The sequence below is a fragment of the Oncorhynchus masou genome, chromosome 23 (assembly GCF_036934945.1).
Source record: "Oncorhynchus masou masou isolate Uvic2021 chromosome 23, UVic_Omas_1.1, whole genome shotgun sequence".
Taxonomy (NCBI): Eukaryota; Metazoa; Chordata; class Actinopteri; order Salmoniformes; family Salmonidae; genus Oncorhynchus; species Oncorhynchus masou.
In genome coordinates this window covers 11,581,412-11,599,887 of record NC_088234.1, presented here as the reverse complement: position 1 = coordinate 11,599,887, position 18,476 = coordinate 11,581,412, and the positions used below count along the sequence as shown (strand labels likewise).

Sequence of the window (18,476 nt, the reverse complement as noted above, 5' to 3'; positions counted from 1 at the left end):
ATTCTTCCTCCTCTCGCCGTGTTTTCTGCCATTTAAGTTGTTGTGTACTGCTTCTTCTTCCAAACTCTTACTGACGTTGATCTTTGCTGTGTACTCGTTTGGGGCCTTGGTTTGCTTTCAGAACACATCCTGCTATTACATTACCCATAATCCTCGCTGGGAAGGAAATGGGAGAAGAGGAGCATCATCTCACCAGTTCAAGTTGACACCTTCCTGTGATTATGAGTGTTTAAATGTCGAGCCCTCTCTCTTGTGGGTTCCGTCCCTCGACTGCATCTGAAATGGCGCCTTATTGCCAGAAGTAGTGCACTAGGTAGTGAAGAGGGTCCCATTTCGGATGGAGCCTCCTGTCTTCCCTCCTCCTCTTTCTCAACATCAAGTTTTATTCATTAGAATACTGAAGTGGAAAAAAATAAATGACAAACTAAAAAAAATGACAATTTTGGGAAAGAGAAATGGTCCTGTGTACTTTATGATCTGTGTTTGGTGCCAGTCAGTATCTGCTCTTGCTAATTCCTTACGGAATAGTCATGCAACAATAGCTATGTTTTCCATCAATTTGTCCACTTTTTTTTGTATTATTTAAAAACATGGCAAAGAAAATAGCCTGCTACTATGGATTTCCATTGAACTAGATTGTTGAGAAACTGCTGGAGGAATATGGTAACTAGGTTTCAAACAGATTTTCATGTGAATATTCTAGAATCCGCATAGAGAGAACATGCACATTTTTCCTATCAGTGGTAGGCTATGTTTCCACCAAATGGACCTGCTGTGTATAAAAAAACAATGGGTGATGATTAGAGGTCGACCGATTATGATTTTTCACCGCCGATACCGATTATTGGAGGACCCCAAAAAAGCTGATACCGATTAATCGGCCAATTTTTTTTATGTTTCAATTTTTAAAATGTATTTGTAATAATGACAATTACAACAATACTGAATGAACACTTATTTTAACTTAATATAATATATCAAAATCAATTTAGCCTCAAATAAATAATGAAACATGTTCAATTTGGTTTTAGTAATGCAAAAACAAAGTGTTGGAGAAGAAAGTAAAACGTGCCATGTAAGAAAGCTAACGTTTGAATTCCTTGCTCAGAACATATGAAAGCTGGTGGTTCCTTTTAACATGTCTTCAATATTCCAAGGTAAGAAGTTTTAGGTTGTAGTTATTATAGGACTATTTCTCTCTATACCATTTGTATTTCATTAACCTTTGACTATTGGATGTTCTTATAGGCATTTTAGTATTGCCAGTGTAACAGTATAGCTTCCATCCCTCTCCTCGCTCCTCCCTGGGCTCAAACCAGGAACACATCGACAACAGCCACCATCGAACCAGCGTTACCCATGCAGAGCAAGGGGAACAACTACTCCAAGTCTCAGAGCGAGTGACGTCTACATTTGAAACGCTATTAGCGCGCACCCCGCTAACTAGCTAGCCATTTCACATCGGTTACACCAGCCTCATCTCTGGAGTTGATAAACAGCGCAATGCTTCAGAGCTGCTGTCAAATACACGAAAGTGCTGTTTGAATGAATGCTTATGAACCTGCTGGTGCCTACCACCGCTCAGTCAGACTGCTCTATCAAATCGTAGACTTAGTTATAAAATAATAACAAAGAAATGCGAGCCTTAAATCATTAATATGGTCAAATCAGGAAACTATCTCGAAAACAAGACGTTTATTCTTTCAGTGAAATACGGAACCGTTCCGTATTTTATCTAACGGTGGCATCCCTAAGTCTAAATATTGCTGTTACATTGCACATCCTTCAATGTTATGTCATAATTATGTAAAATTCTGGCAAATTAGGCGGCTCAAACTGTTGCATATACACTGACTCTGCGTGCAATGAACGCAAGAGAAGTGACACAATTTCACCTGGTTAATATCGCCTGCTAACCTGGATTTATTTTAGCTAAATATGCAGGTTTGAAAATATATACTCTTGTGTATTGATTTTAAGAAAGGCCTTGATGTTTATGGTTAGGTACACGTTGGAGCAGCAACAGTCCTTTTTCGCGAATGTGCACCACATTGATAATGTGCAACGCAGGACATGCTAGATAAACTAGTAATATCATGTGTAGTTAACTAGTGATTATGATTGATTAATTGTTTTTTATAAGATAATTTTAATGCTAGCTAGCAACTTACCTTGGCTTACTGCATTTGCGTAACAGGCAGGCTCCTCGTGGAGTGCAATGTAATCAGGTGGCTAGAGCGTTGGACTAGTTAACTATAAGGTTGCAAGATTGAATCCCAGAGCTGACAAGGTAAAAATCTGTCATTCTACCCCTGAACAAGGCAGTTAACCCACCGTTCCTAGGCCGTCATTGATAATAAGAATGTGTTCTTAACTGACTTGCCTGGTTAAATAAAGGTATAAAAAAATTACGTCCAAAAATACAGATTACCGATTGTTATGAAAACTTGAAATCGGCTCTAATTAATCGGCCATTCTGATTAATCGGTCGACCTCTATCACACACACTCAGTCACACTCACAATAAATGAGTAAAACCAAAATCTTACCATGACTTGAAAGAGTTCCAGTGTTGTGTTGGAAAGTCCTAGCCAGCTAGCTAACATAGCATCCCTCTGTTATAGCCAGCTAGCTAACATAGCATCCCTCTGTTATAGCCAGCTAGCTAACATAGCATCCCTCTTTTTGAGCAGGGTGATTCAGTAGGCTAAACTAGCTAGCTACATTTGCTAGCTAAGTGATAAAAGTCTATTTCGCTCTTGCTTCATTTTGAAAGAAATTAATTTGTTCAAAACTGTTCAACTATTGTCTTTGAGGCAGCTACTACTGATAGCTAGCTGTAGTTTGTTTTCAGTACTAGATTAATTCTCTGATCCTTTGATTGGGTGGACATGCTGGAAGAACTCTGATTGGCTGGAAGACGTCCTCAAATTGTCATAACTGTGTCAGTCTATGGATGGGGTGAGAAACATGGGCCTCCTGGGTATTGTATTGAAGTTAATGTACCCAGAGGAGGGAAACTAGCTGTCCTCCAGCTACACAATGGTGCTTCCCTACAGAGTGCTGTCGTGGCTACTGTAGACCTTATTTGCAAAATAGTGTTTTAATTATTTGGTGACGTGATTTTATATTTAGTATAGTTTTATCTAAAAAGGATAACTTAATTTTTTTTGCCATTTTTTAGTTTTTATGAAATTCACTGAGGATGGTCCTCCCCTTCCGCCACTGGTGCAAACCCAGAGTTTCATCAGTCTACACGGCATGTTTTATATTCAACTGACCTGGAAGACCACGTGTTGATTTTAAACACTGAACTGATCAATTAGCGAAGTACCTCAGTGTGGTGCCAAGTTAGTGCAGGATTTGGTCCCCATCTGCATCACTCCAGGAACAGAGTTGTGTTACATACGGAACTATACACCTTTAAATGAAACACCCTTGTGTTTAACAGCCAATCAGTATCACTCCTGAGGTGGGCGGTCAAGGGGATATGTAAATGAGCTGTCTTGCGGTTTGAACAGTGTTAATTCTTACCGTGCTTCAGATATAAAGACAAAGGTAATAGTACTCCAGTCTCCATTGTCAAGTTAATTCTACCGTGCCATCTAGAGCACGACAGGGTTGCCTACCGGTGTTGTATGGTGAGGTGACTGAGATCAATTGGTTACTCAGAGACAGTGGGGCTGATCTCTTATCAACGTAATAGAAGGATAGCACCCCCATCCCCCCCCCATGTCAAAAACTATCTGATAGCAACATGTAAAAAAAAAAATATTATAATAATAACTAGGCAGGTCAGTTAAGAACCAATTCTTATTTACAATGACAATTCCACACCATCTGTTGTGATTTATGGAAGAGGATAAGTCTACAGGCCTCAATCCCAAAGGATTGGGATGCTTGGCATCACTTTTCAATCAAATGTATTTATATAGCCCTCACATCAGCTGATATCTCAAAGTGCTGTACAGAAACCCAGCCTTAAACCCCAAACAGCAAGCAATGCAGGTGTAGAAGCACGGTGGTTAGGAAAAACTCTCTAGAAAGGCCAGAACCTAGGAAGAAACCGAGAGGAACCAGGCTTTTGAGGTTTTATGTTTTGACAAATGTGGGTATTTAGGTTGAACTATTCCCTATGAGGGGTTAACCCATGTGATCTGAACTGAAGCCTTTGTCCCTAAAGTGCTGAATAGGATTAGGATAGTAGCACCGGACTCACCGCTAGGAATGAAATAGGGAGCTTTAGAGAGTTTGTCCTGATCTCGCTGTTTGGATAATTCCTTCAATAACCTAGTTTTTTCTTCTGGCAATTATTAATTTCGCCATTGTCGGCAGGCACGACTTGGGGCGGCAGGGTAGCCTAGTGGTTAGAGCGTTGGGCCAGTAACCCGAAAGGTTGCTAATCGAATCCCTGAACTGACGAGGTAAAAATCTGTCATTCTACCCCAGAGCGAGGCAATTAACCCACTGTTCCCCGAGCGCCAAAGACGTGGATGTCGATTAAGGCAGCCCCCCGCACCTCTCGAGTGGTTCGGTTAAATGCAAAGTCGCATTTCAGTTGAATGCATTCAGTTGGACAACTGACTCGGTATCCCCCTTTCTAAATGCTGGGGTGTCAAACTCATTCCATGCATATTTTTGTCTCCCCCTTTTTTAACTTCCTTTCTAATCAGTGGAGAGAAAACACCTCTGGTCTGGGTATAACTAGAAGCTCTCCCGCCCCTCCCCAGACGGATACAAGCTGGTTGACAATGACACCTATTTGCCTTGTATTGTCATCTAGTGGTTGATTTCTGGCACTGCAATGAGTAACCCATTATGACGTCACTACCCCCACACACGGGCGCTACCATGTAAGACACACGGAGCAAAACTAGTGTTTTATCGGTCACATTTTTTATTGATTTTTTTTTTAGTACATTTCAAGTTGTTTTGATAGAATAGTAGTGGCCCAGAAAGTTCCATAGATGTTGAACTGAATGAACAGTAGTTACATGGTGTTGTACAGCTTGGAGACAAAGAGAAGATGCCATCGAGTAAAATGAAAAGATTCATCCTGGGTCTCATTCATTAGGGCACAACGTTGCAAAACAGAGAGGGTAGTTTCCTCTCTTGTTTCAGTCTGTTGTCTTCCGTTTGGTGCCCAATGAATACGACCCTAGTAATGCTGTACATTGATGGTCTACTTGCGTGTTATATTGTTTATGAGCAACAGCTAGCCTGGTATCCAACTGATTTCACAGCGCTTCTCTTTTGTTTCCTTTCATTATGTCTGGTTTCACCAGGCTAAGTAACTGCTTGTCCACGTTCAGTAGCCGACGTTGTCCAACGATGTCGTTGGAATTTCCACGAATAGAGCTGAACGTGGAACATTGTTCAATATGCCACAGAGCAAATTTACATCTTGAACTTTCCAAAACGTTGCTGAACGCGCCCCACGTCTGCTTGTGTGTGACACAGTAGATAGAAGTTGCCTCTAAGAACCAATACAGGATCCGATGTCTTTGTTTAGTCTACTGGTAAAGGTTAGTGTTGGGGGTTCTGGTAATCTGATCCTATATCTGTGTGTTAGATTGACATACGATAATCCATCACTCTTTGGAAAAGGTGGATGATAGTAGTTCATCCTTGCAGTTATTACACAAATCAAGTAGATGGCCCCCCAATGGTGGAACAAACTCCCTCACGACGCCAGGACAGCGGAGTCAATCACCACCTTCCGGAGACACCTGAAACCCCACCTCTTCAAGGAATACCTAGGATAGGATAAGTAATCCTTCTCACCCCCCTCCCCCTTAATGATTTAGATGCACTATTGTAAAGTGGCTGTTCCACTGGATGTCAGAAGGTGAATTCACCAATTTGTAAGTCGCTCTGGATAAGAGCGTCTGCTAAATGACTTAAATGTATGAAAAGGTGCCCTACAGAATCAGTAGTATACACTCGCCCATTCAGAGGAAAGCGATGGTGCTTCCCCTATCCAAAACAAATAACCTTATCAGATTATTAAAATCTTATTTCAATCTCATCACTAGAGACGAAGGAATCATAGTTTTTTTTCTGATGAGAAAGAAATTGACCTTTGAATACAGTGGCTACAAAACATCTTCAACTGAAAATAAAATGTAGGACACCATTTGTTATAACACAGCAAGTTCTGTCCCTCCACCTATTATGCCCAAACCAGTTCATGTTTCAGTTACCAAACCAGAAAGGTTATTGTTACATCATCTTAGTCGTTAACAAAATGTGATTTTATTTTTGTAATGAGTGTCCTCATTTCTATCCTGATTTGAGATATTGACATGTCTATTACCATACCTGTTGTGTCTATAGAGTTAACTGTAATTTAGATGTCCGCAGGTGTGGAATTCTAGGTAGTTATGGTGTTGTTAGAGTATGTTCTCCTAGCTGTCTCTCCACTGTTACCATGGGTTCCTCCGCAAGATTCCAGAATCACTAGGACAAGTTCCAGAGACATTGTTCAAACGTACTAAAATGAATAGTCCTCCTCTGTTGTCAGTTTGACCCTCCTCGGGGATTTGGATTTTTGCAAAGGGGAACAGGTAATGTTCAGGTAATGTACCGGTACTCAGGGATGCCTAATATCCCCTTAGTCCACCTTTTACTGGGTCGTATTCATTAGTGCACACCATTAAGAAAAAATAAAATGTTTCTTATTGGTTCAGGTTGTCCCTTCCTGTTTTGTCCATTTCCTCCGTTTGATGTGAAGTGAATACGTCCCTGGAGTCACTTTGTCCACCTGTACTGTCAGTCAAACAGTCGTTCCCTTACATCCCTGTCCACAGGGTCCATAAAGTCCATTAGGGTGTTGGATAGGGATTGTACAGTGGTCGTTGGATGATGGGTGGGGGAAAAAAGTAGAGAACCACAGAGTTTTTGAGGCCAGATTTAGTTTCCTTTGGGGGGAGGGGGGGAGGGGAGAGACTGAGAGCCCCCTCCATCTTAGTCTCCTTTAAACTGAGTCAAATAGAATGTTGTTTTGGCTAAACCTTGCCCAACCATGGTGTGTGATGCTTTCTGACTGTATAAATTGTGTTATGGGATTGCATATTGGAAGAAAGGAGATGGGGAAACCAGGGATCTATACTACATGGCCAAAAGTCTGTGGACACCTGCTAGTCAAACATCTCATTCCAAAAACAGGGGCATTAATATGGAGTTGGTTTCCCCTTTGATGCTAGAACAGCCTCCACTTTTCCTGGAAGGCTTTCCACTAGCTGTTGGAACATTGCTGCAGGGACTTACTTCCATTCAGCCACGAGCATGAGTGAGGTTGGGCACTGATGTTGGGCGATTAGGCCTGGCTCGCACTCGGCTTTCCAATTCATCCCAAAGGTGTTTGATGGGGTTGCAGTCAGTCAGGGCTCTGTGCAGGCCAGTCACGTTCTTCCACACCGATCTCGACAACCTGTGAGCTTGTGTGGCCTACCACTTCGCAGCTGGGCCGCTGTTGCTCCTAGATGTTTCCACTTCACAATAACAGCACTTACAGTTGACTGGAGCAGCTCTTGCAGGGCAGAAATCTGACAAACTGACTTGTTGGAAAGGTGGCATCCTATGATGGGGCCACATTGAAAGTCACTGAGCTCTTCAGTACGGGCCATTCTACTGCCAATGTTTGTCTATGGAGATTGCATGGCGGTGTGCTCGATTGTATACACCTGTCATCAACAGGTGTGGCTGAGATAGCAAAAATCCACTAATTTGATGTGTCCACATACTTTTGACCATGTAGTGTAGTTGTGGGTAAGATCCCTCCATCCTGATGCAGATCAGCAGAGGGAAATTGCTAAACTAGAGCTGAAATGGATCCAGGAGGACCTAGGTGAAACCAGGCTTGAGTCAGAGATCTCTCTAGTGATCCATCCAGATCAGCAGAGGCACCGCCGGTCACTCTTGGTGACCTCCTCGGAGGAGTGGACCACGTTGGGGACGAAGCCGCTCTTCACCCCTTCCCAACCCTCCTGGATAGTGATGTCACCGCTCCTCACCTAGGGTCAAGATATCAAGGTCAAGACGTCGTATTCACATGCAGAGGCTTTCGATTAATTAACTACGGTAACACTTTTATTTTACAGCCCAGTAGTGATGGGGGGGGATCGATACATATCGCAATGTTATTCTCCAAGTATTTATTTATTGCTGCTGTAGGTTGCATTAACTAGCGCCAGTTGGCTATACCTGCTCCAAATCCTATAGCTTGTTCTCCATCTTCTTTCTAAATAGTGAGCCAACATGCTATTTGGCTCCCTGACTGATTCAAACTGTTTTCTCCTGCTCTCTCTCTCTCTCTCTCTCTCTCTCTCTCTCGTCTCTCTGCAGCAGACATATAGTGAGCCAACATGCTATTTGTCTCCCTGACTGATTCAAACTGTTTTCTCCTGCTCTCTCTCTCTCTCTCTCTCTCTCTCTCTCTCGTCTCTCTGCAGCAGACATATAGTGAGCCAACATGCTATTTGTTTCCCTGGCTGATTCAAACTGTTTTCTCCTGCTCTCTCTCTCGTCTCTCTGCAGCAGACATATAGTGAGCCAACATGCTATTTGTTTCCCTGACTGATTCAAACTGTTTTCTCCTGCTCTCTCTCTCTCTGTAGCAGACATATAGTGAGCCATATGTTTGGAACATCATCATCGCAATAAAATCACAGTATCGAATAGCAATACATATAGAATCGGGAGAATCACAAAACATATCGGCACCTAAGTATTGTAATACTATTGTGAGTATTGTAATACTATTGTATCGTGAGGTCCCTGGCAATTCCCAGCCCTAGTATTTATCAGGTATTTATTTTGAAATTACTTGTTAAAATGGCAATAACCTAATAATTGTATATTAATTACAATTTAGTTTCTTCGAGATTCATGTTTTCACAAGCGTAGGTTTGTACCATGTGGTACCAGTGTACGGGACCAGCCCATTGCTTTAATAGCCAACGGTTAGCATTGAAAATGTCACTCCATTTAGATTGTTGACTCCGGTTGAAGAAGGTTATCTCCTCACCAGGTGGAAGATGTCCCTGGTCAGCTCCGTGAAGGCGTGCTCCACGTTGATGGCGTCGCGGGCCGAGGTTTCTACGTAACGCATCCCGAAGGCGCCGGCGAGTTTCTCAGCTTCCTGACGGGTCACCTGGCGATTTTAAAGATAAAGATTCTATTCTATTGTCTGATTTCATAGAAAAGTGTTTCAGGTGTCATTTATAGTGTCCTTTTGTTAGGGTGAGGATTCTTTCTTCCAATGCTCAATCAAACACACACACATTCTGATAGGCTACCTGACGCTGAGGCTCCAGGTCACACTTGTGTCCGACCAATAGGAACACGATGCTGTGTGGTTGGACGTGACTCCGGGCCTCCTCTAACCAATCATGAACGTTCTGGAAGGAGCGACGGTTTGTGATGTCAAACAGCAGGAGCCCGCCCACAGAGTTACGATAGTAGGCTCTTGTGATGGACCTGAGAGAGGGTTGAGATGAGAGAGAACATGATATATAGATGGACTATTGGCTACTAAGCTGAACCGGGATGACATGGCAGATCACAGTGGAGGATAGAAACATCCACATCATTGAGGAAACATCTGAGATGTTATCAAGAGTGTTACTGTTGCATCACACTCATCACCAAGACAAATAGTGTCGTTCTGAACTAAAAGAAGAGTGTGAGCGTGTTGTGAGTTTAATCATCATAACCCCCAACATTAGACTTCTGCCTCTACACAGCTTTGTCCAGTATAATGTTCAATAAGCCTTTTAACAGAAAGCATTAGCCAGGTCACACCCACTAACAAAGGGAGAGAGAGAGGTGTTAGTGTGGGTAGTGAGGGGGAGAGTGGGTAGTGAGGGAGAGAGTGGGTAGTGAGGGAGAGAGTGGGTAGTGAGGGAGAGAGTGGGTAGTGAGGGAGAGAGTGGGTAGTGAGGGAGAGAGTGGGTAGTGAGGGGGAGAGTGGGTAGTGAGGGGGAGAGTGGGTAGTGAGGGGGATATTGGATAGTTAGTGAGAGAGTGGGTAGTGAGGGAGAGTGGATAGTGAGGGAGAGGGAAAGTTTGGCAGAAGAGAAAGAGAAAATGTGAGAGGCGGGAGGGAGGACAGGAAGTGGGAGGAGGGATATAACAGGCAGGCAAGGTGTCGGTGGATAGAGGGAAGGGGAGGTGGAAGAAGAGGACTTCAAGAAAGAGAGAATGAAGATAGGAGGCTGGTAAAATATTCATAAGAAACAGTAGAAATGAATCAGAAGACACAGATATAGAGCAGGAAATGGTGGAGAGATGGAACACTGACGAAGCGTGTGTGTGTGTGTGTGTGTGTGTGTTCAAAGGCTGATACTTATTTAAATGTAAAATGTATCTTTTATTTATTAAAAAAAGGGTCCTCATATACTTGTTTTGTATGCTTTAGAAGTGTCTATCAGGCCTATTCAGGCACGCCGATCCAATGAGTTACCGATGTTCCTATAAATGTTTCAATAGGCCAATAACCGCGTACCCTTTGTACTTTGCATAATAAGGCTCGTTTGACTCGTCAATAACCCTAATCAGTAGTGGAATGACACAACCTGACTTCAGTGTGGACCTCCGTCTTGTTGGACAGGAAGCAGCATTGACACAGCAGAGTTGTCATCGAAAGGTAGGCTATGATAGATCACTACCGGAAGAGGTTAATATCCCACGATAAATACCTGTCAGTGTGACAGGTTAAAGGAAACATTCATAGCCTGTTATACATTAAAAAGTATTAGTAAGTTCATAGTATGTGAGGATCTTAAAACATCTAAGTTTAAAAAGATGCATTCAGTATTAGTTGATGGAGATTGATAACATTAAATTGTGTTAAAGTTCAAATCCGTCAAGCGTACAAAGGGTACGGATTGTGGGAGTAATGTGTAAACGTTATACTGATTACTTTATTTTGTGTTGCCTTAAAGTGTTAATCTGTGCTCTACTAAATGCTCTTAATCTATGAGCCGGAGATCGATTGCTCTGGTCTCCACCCATATTCCTGGGAAATCGCCGGTCTTTTTCTCATCGAACTAAAAGTTGAATAGAGAAAACAACACCGTATCACTCTCGTGATTATTTCTCCCCTGTTTTCAGGGGCGTAACATCACCATCCTTAGACCCCCCCCCCCCCCACACACACACACACACACACCATACCTGAAACGCTCCTGTCCCGCAGTATCCCAGATCTGTAGCTTGATCCGTTTCCCCGGCTCGATCTCCACCAGGCGAGAGAAGAAATCTACGCCGACAGTGGGGTCGCTCACCTGGGCGAAGCGTCCCTCTGTGAACCGTCGGATCAAACACGACTTCCCCACCGTCGAGTCTCCAATGACGATGAGTCGGAACTGGTACAGCCATATCGCCTCCATGGTGACTACTGTCGCGCTTCTGTTGTTGGGGAAATCAGGCCCGTGGAGAGAGACACGGGCGAATGGACGCACAAAACCAGAGTCAGACAGGTAACCCGTAACAACAGTGTTCACTTGGGGACCCCAGAAGGCTAGAGACGGCCCTGGTGATGAGTTAAAAGGCTGTACCCAAAGAGGTGTGGTATATGGCCAATATACCACAGCTAAGGACTGTTTCCTCTGCCGACGCAATGTGGAGTGCCTGGATACAGCCCTTAGCCGTGGTATATTGGCCACAAACCCCCGAGGTTCCTTATTGCTATTATAAACTGGTTACCAACATAATTAGAGAAGTAAAAATACATGTTTTGGCATTTGGTATACGGTCTGATATTCCATGACCTTCAGCCAATCAGAATTCAGGGCTCAAACAACCCAGTTTATAATGCCTATTATAGCCACATGTTTAATTACAAGCATGTGACTATAGGAGGTCTGATTTTCTAGCCTATGTTGGCCTACTTTCAAGACACTTGACTTGGCTATGGCACCTATTTGATAGTCTGTTTTAGGTTATCAAGGATTTATTTTAGGTTATCAGGGATTTGTTTTATTGCTGAATATACAAAGCCCTGTTGAATTTCCCTCTAAGAAAAATAAAGTTATTTCATTCTAGTTGTAGCCAGTGGCAAGTAAGTAACATAGCTTACATATTTGATTCTATAATCTATTCTATTCCATGTTCTATAGAACTATGCTTATTAAAAACACTACAATGCAATAATGTATTATGGTATTCCATTCTATGCACAGGCCTGGTTATCCAGCATCACACTGCCTCTAGTGCCAACTAAAGCTCACCGCCACTACCTCACTCTGCCTGGCCGGGGGATTACACAGTCCGCTTAATATGCAAACACTCTGCCTACCGTGGACACACAGATCCCCTAGAGAATAACCATAATACCCACCCCCATAGCTGTTGACTCAGCCCGGATATCGGCTTTAACTAGGATCTCTGGAGCATTGACACGGACAGTTGACTGTAACCTATTACAGTTACCTATAGGGGACAAAACGATGTCTATTGTAGAGCATACCGTGGATGTGGCTCATTTAGTAGCGCATGGCGCTTGCAATGCCAGGGTTGTGGGTTCGATTCCCACTGGGGACCAGTATATAAATGTTTCCACTCACTACTGTAATTCTCTCTGGATAAGGGAGTCTGCTAAGTGACTAAAATGTCATAATTATATTTAACATAAGGTGCTTTTGGATTCAAATCAAATGTTTTTTTCCAGACCTACCAAGGTCAATGAATGGCCCCCTCCATTTTTCCTTATGGCAGGACAATTGTTGTTATTATAATTATAGGGATAATTCAACCTGATCTGTCAGTAGGCTAATGGGGAATCGAATGGAGAACAGCTGGCTAGAATAGAATCTACACGATGATTTGATGCTGAACTTAACCACCTCTGTCACTCTCATAACAGGCTTCCAAGACCTTCTTCATCCACTTTATTCAAAACCTTTTCTTATTTCTCTCATCGTTATCCTGAAATTTAAAATGTATTTTAATGGGATCTAGGTCACAATTGCTAGAAAGGCCTATAGCCTAGGAGAACGTGGAATGGTTTCATCTTACGTTGTTTAGTTGCGGCGTTCAGAACCCGAATGCTGCAGGTTCCATCGTTTCGAGAAGCTCGTCTCCTCTTTCGTAGAACAAACGCCGAAAAAAAGTATTACAGCGACACATAAACCACTGTTTACAATTCCCCTGGAGAGATCCAACGACGGGTCTAATGTGTAATGTCTTTTACGGTTTATAACGATAACAACGGGCTCGAACGGCCTTGGTCTAAGAGAAAAATCCACAGCACGCTTTACTCCACAAAAGGTTATTATTTGTAAACGGAAGTCTACACTATTGTCTACAACCACACTCGTTTCGAATGTGATACATTCGACGGGTTCGTTTTCTTTTCACTGCTCTCTTTTTTTCGTTTCCTGTTTTTGAAGGCCGCAAAATGTTATGAAATGAATGTTGCTGTTGATGAAATGGCAGCGCTAGCAGCAGCATCGCACAACCTGACTCATTCCACTTCCCCGCCCGCATCAGCACCACTACTACCGTAAACATCAATATAGAGGCGGACAACCACTTTTCTCATCTCTACAAAAACCCACAGCGACACAAATAGCATAAAAGAAAACTCTATTAGACTAGGCCTATATATCAACTCTTGTTATAACACCATTATAAAAATCGTATTTAAATGTTGTGGTTTTGTTTTTATAGCATATCAATCATTTTACCTGTTGTATGGCAACCCTTTTTGGTGGGTGAAAGCGCGCTATTCCTTAATAACGGAACGGTTTATTCCCTACATACTGCCTACCAAACAGACCCGCTGATATAAAACATGTATTGGAGCTTGTTCAATTTGATAAAACGGTTTATAATTCTGCGTGTAAAATTGACTTTTTATGCGTTAAGGGGGACATGTCGGTCACCAACCGATGCTTGACAGTGCGCTGGGACAATTTTTTCTTTATTTTATTGAACCTTTATTTAACTAGGCAAGTCCGTGAAGAACAACATCTTATTTACACATATCGCCTAACCCAGACGACGCTGGGCCAATTGTGTGCCGCGTTATGGGACAGCCTGGAATCGAACCAGAGTCTGTAGTGACACCTCAGACCGCTGCTCCATTCGGGATATACACTGGTATATGTATATTTTTTTGTTTCCCCCTGCTGCGCTATGTTGCGTCAAAGCAATGGTCAGACAGTACAGTGAACGTTTGGCTTGTTAACCTATGGTAGCAGCCGTAGAACGACCAGACTTGTGTTAACCTATGGTAGCAGCCGTAGAACGACCAGGCTTGTGTTAACCTATGGTAGCAGCCATAGAACGACCAGACTTGTGTTAACCTATGGTAGCAGCCGTAGAACGACCAGGCTTGTGTTAACCTATGGTAGCAGGCGTAGAACGACCAGGCTTGTGTTAACCTATGGTAGCAGCCGTAGAACGACCAGGCTTGTGTTAACCTATGGTAGCAGCCGTAGAACGACCAGGCTTGTGTTAACCTATGGTAGCAGCCGTAGAACGACCAGGCTTGTGTTAACCTATGGTAGCAGCCGTAGAACGACCAGGCTTGTGTTAACCTATGGTAGCAGGCGTAGAACGACCAGGCTTGTGTTAACCTATGGTAGCAGCCGTAGAACTGTAGTAAAACGCCAAATGGATCTACTTCCTGGCCCTCTTCCCCTGCCTTACCCACCATTGGTAGAGACAGAGATGACCACGCCTACTGAAATACCGGATTGGACAGCGTCACCAGAAGACGACTCAAGCCAACCAACTACTGAACAAGACTGGTGTCAGGAAGAACCACCCACTGCCTCAAGTGACACCTCTGAATGGGAACAGCTGTTAGACTCATAGCTGATAGAGTAAGGGCACTATCATAAACGGATGCCCATATCAACTGTTGTTAATATGTGCTAATGCAGCTGTGTGTCCTCCAAAGTGTGTAGAGGGGAGGACACTCGCGTGACCTCGAGTGAGAGATAAAAAAGGTATATATAGAGAAACTGCCGATACTTCGGCGCTGCCTTCTTGAATTCTGAATTCATTTAGACAACCATTTGACTTCGGGTAATTGGCACCTGACTTGTTGGATCTGAGAAGTGTCTCTCCGATATACCGTTTAACTATTGAACAGCTGTTCTGTCGCCTGTGGCCTTGGTGCTTGTATACTGATGCAAATTACATCCAGAGAAAGTCTAAAAAAACTTAACCTCTCGACTGAGCTCAGTACCTCGCCCTAGTTGCATGGCACGGACTCTTCGATATTCCAGTGGGTTAGGGAATCACCAGCGGGATCTCTCATCCAGTCCAAACTGGAATCTCTCAATTTAGTAAAGCACCGACTCCAATTCAACCTCTCAGCCAGTAGAGGGGAGTCGCTACCTCCCTAAATTCTTAAAAGGACTCTGACCGACTGAATCTCTGCTCCTGATACCGTGGGTCTCCCTGTCATCTTTTAAAGGTAATTAAGTGGAAATATTATATTTTATTAGAGATAAGTGTTATCATTGTACCAGGCATTATAGAACGACCAGGCTTGTGTTAACCTATGGTAGCATCCGTAGAACGACCAGGCTTGTGTTAACCTATGGTAGCAGCCGTAGAACGACCAGGCTTGTGTTAACCTATGGTAGCAGGCGTAGAACGACCAGACTTGTGTTAACCTATGGTAGCAGCCGTAGAACGACCAGGCTTGTGTTAACCTATGGTAGAATGCGTAGAACGACCAGGCTTGTGTTAACCTATGGTAGCAGCCGTAGAACGACCAGGCTTGTGTTAACCTATGGTAGCAGCCGTAGAACGACCAGGCTTGTGTTAACCTATGGTAGCAGCCGTAGAACGACCAGGCTTGTGTTAACCTATGGTAGCAGCCGTAGAACGACCAGGCTTGTGTTAACCTATGGTAGCAGCCGTAGAACGACCAGGCTTGTGTTAACCTATGGTAGCAGCCGTAGAACGACCAGACTTGTGTTAACCTATGGTAGCAGCCGTAGAACGACCAGGCTTGTGTTAACCTATGGTAGCAGCCGTAGAACTGTAGTAAAACGCCAAATGGATCTACCTCCTGGCCCTCTTCCCCTGCCTTACCCACCATTGGTAGAGACAGAGATGACCACGCCTACTGAAATACCGGATTGGACAGCGTCACCAGAAGACGACTCAAGCCAACCAATTACTGAACCTGACTGGTGTCAGGAAGAACCACCCTCTGCCTCAAGTGACACCTCTGAATGGGAACAGCTGTTAGACTCATAGCTGATAGAGTAAGGGCACTATCATAAACGGATGCCCATATCAACTGTTGTTAATATGTGCTAATGCAGCTGTGTGTCCTCCAAAGTGTGTAGAGGGGAGGACACTCGCGTGACCTCGAGTGAGAGATAAAAAAAGGTATATATAGAGAAACTGCCGATACTTCGGCGCTGCCTTCTTGAATTCTGAATTCATTTAGACAACCATTTGACTTCGGGTAATTGGCACCTGACTTGTTGGATCTGAGAAGTGTCTCTCCGATATACCGTTTAACTATTGAACAGCTGTTCTGTCGCCTGTGGCCTTGGTGCTTGTATACTGATGCAAATTACATCCAGAGAAAGTCTAAAAAAACTTAACCTCTCAACTGAGCTCAGTACCTCGCCCTAGTTGCATGGCACGGACTATTCGATATTCCAGTGGGGCAGGGAATCACCAGCGGGATCTCTCATCCAGTCCAAACTGGAATCTCTCAATTTAGTAAAGCACCGACTCCAATTCAACCTCTCAGCCAGTAGAGGGGAGTCGCTACCTCCCTAAATTCTTAAAAGGACTCTGACCGACTGAATCTCTGCTCCTGATACCGTGGGTCTCCCTGTCATCTTTTAAAGGTAATTAAGTGGAAATATTATATTTTATTAGAGATAAGTGTTATCATTGTACCAGGCATTATAGAGCATTAAGGCATTTGCATGTTTTTGATTAACGCTGTGTGTAACCAAGTAACAAATGGTGTATTTTGAAGCGTGTTTGATTGTAAAAGACAAACAGTGTTTCCAAAAATAAACGGTAGCCATATTTTGTCTCGAGTAAAACGCCCTCCCAAGACAGTTAACGGCACGGGAGATAACAACTCTGACACTCCCCTCTACCGGGACACTGGAAACGGGGATCAATGCTCTATGACAAAGTGAGTTAGCATTAAAAGACAAAGAGGAAGGTGTGTCCAGTAGTGATTCATTAATTGTCTTATCGATCTATCCAAGTTTTATTATCCAAGCGATACATAGCCGACGGGCAGAGTAGTGAGACTAAGTTGACTAAAGGTCTTCACACGTTAAACTAGATACATCACAGAGGGGAAACACTCAACCACAGGGAAATCATATAGAGACTGGTAGGACTAGTGCTTAATAACAACTCAAGGATCCATTAGGGGTGTAAAAGGAGTCTAGAGGATAAACGTGGGGTTCACACATCCCAGCTAGAGATAGCCCGTTGAGAGTGACAAGGCAAAAGACCTCTCTACGCGGACAACTCTTCGATATAGAGAGGCAGGGCTACGCGAGCGGTCCTGGTTATACCGAGATAACCTGAAGTACCTATAGTGCCCTGTCCAATCCAGGGAACGGGACGCTAACCACCTCTAGCACCCCGCTGCCGGCCAAGGGGCGGGGCTGAAGGTTTCGTATCGCGACAGAACGACCAGGCTTGTGTTAACCTATGGTAGCAGCCGTAGAACGACCAGGCTTGTGTTAACCTATGGTAGCAGGCGTAGAACGACCAGGCTTGTGTTAACCTATGGTAGCAGCCGTAGAACGACCAGGCTTGTGTTAACCTATGGTAGCAGCCGTAGAACGACCAGGCTTGTGTTAACCTATGGTAGCAGGCGTAGAACGACCAGACTTGTGTTAACCTATGGTAGCAGCCGTAGAACGACCAGGCTTGTGTTAACCTATGGTAGCAGGCGTAGAACGACCAGGCTTGTGTTAACCTATGGTAGCAGCCGTAGAACGACCAGGCTTGTGTTAACCTATGGTAGCAGCCGTAGAACGACCAGGCTTGTGTTAACCTATGGTAGCAGGCGTAGAACGACCAGGCTTGTGTTAACCTATGGTAGCAGCCGTAGAACGACCAGGCTTGTGTTAACCTATGGTAGCAGGCGTAGAACGACCAGGCTTGTGTTAACCTATGGTAGCAGGCGTAGAACGACCAGGCTTGTGTTAACCTATGGTAGCAGCCGTAGAACGACCAGGCTTGTGTTAACCTATGGTAGCAGGCGTAGAACGACCAGGCTTGTGTTAACCTATGGTAGCAGCCGTAGAACGACCAGGCTTGTGTGGGCGTAGACAACTTTCGGTTAAAGGGGTGTGGTCGTCAAACAGCTGACAGCTGGGCAGGAGACAGTTCACGCTCAGAAAAATGGCAACCGCTTATACGTGAGATGATCGCGCGCACACACAGGCTGCTTGACCTAACTTGACAGCTGATGACATCACTTTTTATAACTTTTTTGCACTAGATGGAATGGA

At 43.8% G+C, this 18,476-nt stretch overlaps 2 protein-coding genes across 2 annotated transcripts in view; one reads left to right on the top strand and one right to left on the bottom strand.

The window, feature by feature from the left end:
* Nucleotides 1-4,884: 4,884 nt before the first annotated feature.
* LOC135510306 (ras-related protein Rab-39B-like) lies at nucleotides 4,885-13,459 on the bottom strand. The gene is made up of 5 exons (XM_064931133.1): nucleotides 13,021-13,459; nucleotides 11,179-11,412; nucleotides 9,300-9,480; nucleotides 9,029-9,154; nucleotides 4,885-8,015 (listed from the first exon to the last, which is right to left on the bottom strand). The coding sequence occupies exons 2-5, from the start codon at nucleotides 11,391-11,393 to the stop codon at nucleotides 7,896-7,898; spliced, it is 642 nt and encodes a 213-aa protein (XP_064787205.1). The 5' UTR covers nucleotides 11,394-11,412; nucleotides 13,021-13,459; the 3' UTR covers nucleotides 4,885-7,895.
* The window catches only part of LOC135510305 (ras-related protein Rab-38-like), a 23,445-nt gene continuing 15,577 nt past the window's right edge, over nucleotides 10,609-18,476 (top strand). Inside the window, exon 1 of the mRNA XM_064931132.1 lies at nucleotides 10,609-10,648. The gene's annotated coding sequence lies outside the window, so the exon portion shown is untranslated. The remainder of the gene's footprint in view (nucleotides 10,649-18,476) is intronic.

Excerpts from the sequence above, each read along its gene's own strand:
- LOC135510306 (XM_064931133.1), bottom strand. The coding sequence starts at position 11,393 with ATGGAGGCGATATGGCTGTACCAGTTCCGACTCATCGTCATTGGAGAC. Across the intron at positions 9,481-11,178 it reads GCGGGACAGGAGCGTTTCAG|GTCCATCACAAGAGCCTACT; the intron begins GTATGGTGTGTG and ends ACCCTCTCTCAG. Across the intron at positions 9,155-9,299 it reads ACCTGGAGCCTCAGCGTCAG|GTGACCCGTCAGGAAGCTGA; the intron begins GTAGCCTATCAG and ends TAAAATCGCCAG.